General features: G+C 42.7%; 1 protein-coding gene across 1 annotated transcript; it reads left to right on the forward strand.

Moving 5' to 3' along the window:
* The first annotated feature begins 244 nt into the window (after positions 1 to 244).
* LOC112505157 lies at positions 245 to 1,227 on the forward strand. The gene is made up of 2 exons (XM_025109104.1): positions 245 to 781; positions 1,144 to 1,227. The coding sequence occupies exons 1-2, from the start codon at positions 245 to 247 to the stop codon at positions 1,225 to 1,227; spliced, it is 621 nt and encodes a 206-aa protein (XP_024964872.1).
* The last annotated feature ends 2,531 nt before the right edge of the window (positions 1,228 to 3,758 follow it).

Here is a 3,758-nt window from a genome sequence, read left to right on the forward strand (position 1 = left end):
CGGAATTCTAGAAATAAAACTATTTGATGTTTGGGGTATAGACTTCATGGGACCTTTTCCTCTGTCCAATAATTGTGCCTACATATTGGTAGCTGTGGACTATGTGTCCAAATGGGTGTAAGCCATGGCTTGCCATTCCAATGATGCTAAAACAGTTGTGAAGTTTTTACAAAAGCACATATTCACTTGATTTGGTACACCTCGTGCCTTAATCAGTGATGAAGGCACTCACTTCATAAACAACATGCTAGAAGAAGTTCTGGATAAATATGACATCAAGCATAGGGTAGCAACTGCCTACCATCCTMAGACCAAYGGATTAGCTGAATTGTCAAATAGGGAGATAAAAGGGATTTTGGCCAAAGTAGTCAAGCCACATATAAAAGATTGGGCCTCTAAGTTAGATGATGCATTRTGGGCCTATCGGACTGCTTACAAAACCCCTATTGGTATGTCTCCCTATAAATTGGTCTTTGGTAAAGCTTGTCATTTGCCAGTGGAATTAGAGCATAAGGCCTATTGGGCCATTAAGGAACTGAACATGAGTTTAGATGAGGCCGGAAGAAAAAGGACTTTGCAGCTTTGTGAACTGGAAGAACATAGGAATTTTTCCTATGAAAATGCTAAGCTTTACAAAGAAAATACAAAAAAATGGCATGATAAAAAGATTCTTCCAAAAGAGTTCATAGAAGGCCAAAAAGTCCTATTGTTCAATTTAAGGTTAAAATTATTTCCGGGAAAGCTGAATTCCCGATGGACCGGACCTTTTGTTATTGCCAAGGTATACCCCTATGGAGTCATTGACCTGATAGATCCGGAGAGGGGTACCACTTTCAAAGTGAACGGGCAACGAGTAAAACATTTCTTTGATTCCATGATTTCTACTCAACCTATTGAGGTTATCTTTTTAAAATAATAAGTCTCTGTAAATATTTAGTATTTATAATCTATTATTTTATTTTGCATTTTCAATTTTTTTTAGACTAAGTTTTTATATTCTTTTTATATAGAATAAGTATCTATTTATATATTAGGTTTATTTTGGATCACGTTTTAACTGTCTTTGGGCCAGCCGGCCCAATCTCTCAAGTAACCAGGCCGGCTAAAATAATTGGTGGCCCTTTTGGTTTCATCTCTTAACAGGCCGCAAGGAAAAGGTCCAAGTATGAAGCCATGTTCACGAGGCCCAAATTGATAGCCCATGCGGAAGAAGAGCCCAACGCCTAAGCCTACTCTCGGTACGGTCTTGATCAAAATCCCATGCATTCGTACCTGTTAGAACACAGCGCAAGTCTTTTCGTCTCCAAGCTCTCAACTCGTCAGCACCATCACCGTACTTTCTTCTCGATCACACCAAGAGCATAAGCATTACTCATCAAATAAGCATTCTCGAGAAGGAAGGGACTTCCTAGGATCTGGCATTACAGCGCAAGGTACAATTTCTGACTCATAGCACAAATCGATCGGTAACTGACATTGGTAAGAGGAAGTTTTGAAATTTGTGAAGCCAAACCTTGGAGAAGAAGATTAAAGGCTTTAAAAACCCCTGCTCACTATTCATTCACCATTCGGTTTAAGTTCAAGCCACTGTTCACCTTTGTTCTCCTTTGCTCTGAGAACCACTACACAGTCCCTGTTTCATTCGAATGGCCATAATAAAAAAAAGAGCAAGAAGAAGGGAAGGGGAAGCAGATTCCATGCCGCCTGAGACCACTCATGAACAAACCCATGTTAGTGAGGAGGAGCCTATTGATGCCATCCCTGTGAGACAAGTTCCTTTTGCCAAACCAACACCTGCACCATTTACTAAACCCCAGACTCAAGCTCCTGTGATGATTACGCCTGAACCACAACCTATCCCACAATATCAGTCCGGCCCTCGAATGACAAGGAGCAGAGCCAAGGGCCTGATTAATTTCAAGCATGTGAAGCAACCAAAGGGGACTGTGTTTAATGTATCTGATGGGAGTGATTCGTTACCTGAGAGTCCTAAGGCTAAAACCAATACACCCGGAGCATCACAAGCATAGCATCCTTCATCGACTACTTTGGTAGAAGCTACAACCAAGATGAACACTCAAAGCCTGCATCCCAGCACCACAGAAAGACTACATGCAGGTTTGACATTCACTAAACCTCTGACTATGGATTTACTGTCTGGTTTTCCTGTTTACCCACAGGCATCAGGCCATTGCTGCCTCAAATGAAGCATTAGGCTTAAGATCTGAAAAATGTGCACCCACCATGTCAATAGTCCACTCTCAGTCATCCATGGCTGTTCAAACTCCAAAAAAGGGAAGTTCATCCCTTAAACACTATGTTGATGCTGCTTTGGCAGCTATGGACAAAGCAATCAGAAGAGAACCAGAGTGTACAACAGCCCCTGTTCAACCAACTGTCCCTACCACGCATGCACACCCTTTCTTTAGAAACAGGACCACTGAGTTCAATTTTTTTAAACCTCCACACTTCACCAATATACCTGTTTCATCATCAACCATAGAACCTACACTACTCAAGCATGCATCCACATCTAGAACAGCACCTGTAGGAACATTGTATAAACCAACCCCTATCCGAGCAATGCCTAACACAGCCACCATTGAAACTACCCCTGTTGAACCAATACAGAAACCTACCCCTGTTGCAACCACCAGCCCTCTACCCACTGAACCCATCCCTCTGCCAGACACTGTATCTATCCAAGAATTGGATTTTGTCCTAGGCTTATCACCCTCTAACCCCAGCCTTACACCATTTGAACATAGCGAAAACCCCTCCGACCCTCAAAACACACCAGTTACTCAAACACCACCACCATCACCACATTCCACTCAACCTAGCCCAAACCAATCCCCTAGCCCTGTACACTATGGGACTCATAATTATTATGAGGGTGCACCTGTGCATGATAGCCCAGAAATGGAAAATGAAAGAGATGAGGTGGATACCGGGGCCAGTTTGAAAAGAAAGATGCCAAGAAGAAAGAGAGTAACCAGAATGGAGACAGGATGCTCAAAGAGGAGAAGAGAAGAAAGTGACAGGTCTGAGGATGAGGACAGAGCACCAAGAAGAAGAAAAAGGACGGAACAGCAGTTTGAAGACGGGCCTGGTATATTTCTGAAACCCAAGCATTTGTTCAGCACACCCCTTGCCAGAAAAACTTACCTTCAGTATTCTGAAAAAGTGGGGGTGACACAAAAGGGTTTTACTCAGCAGTTATTGATGGCCAATCCAAGCATTAAGGCCACAATAGAATCTTTAGGATGGGAAACATTATGTGACGTACCTAACCAATATAATCTTAGTTGGGTTAGGGAATTTTACACTGAGGTGGCCGTCACGGATGGGGTGAATTTGAAAGTAAGAAAGACCCCTGTCTCATACTCCCCCACTGCCATTAATGACTTGTTAGAGCTCATCCCACCTTCCTACTCCGAGCTTGATAGGTTAACAGCTGGGTGTACTGATGAGGAGCTTGAGATGATCTTAGCCACTATAGCTAAGGAGGGGGCTGTATGGAGTTTCAAAGGAAAAGCTAGGTTGCTTAAGACCCAATATCTGAAACCAGAGGCAAATTTATGGTTCTACTTCATGAGACATACCATCCACCCCACCAGCCATGATACAAATCTATGCCTAGAGAGAGTTCTGATTCTATATTGTATCTTAGAGGCTAGACCTTTTGATGTTGGGAGAATGATGTGCTCCAACATAAAGGCCTGTGGGGAGAGAACCAATGGGAAGTTGTTGTACCC

Source organism: Cynara cardunculus, unplaced genomic scaffold (assembly GCF_001531365.2).
Source record: "Cynara cardunculus var. scolymus isolate 2C unplaced genomic scaffold, CcrdV1 Un_Scaffold_8756, whole genome shotgun sequence".
NCBI classification, from domain to species: domain Eukaryota; kingdom Viridiplantae; phylum Streptophyta; class Magnoliopsida; order Asterales; family Asteraceae; genus Cynara; species Cynara cardunculus.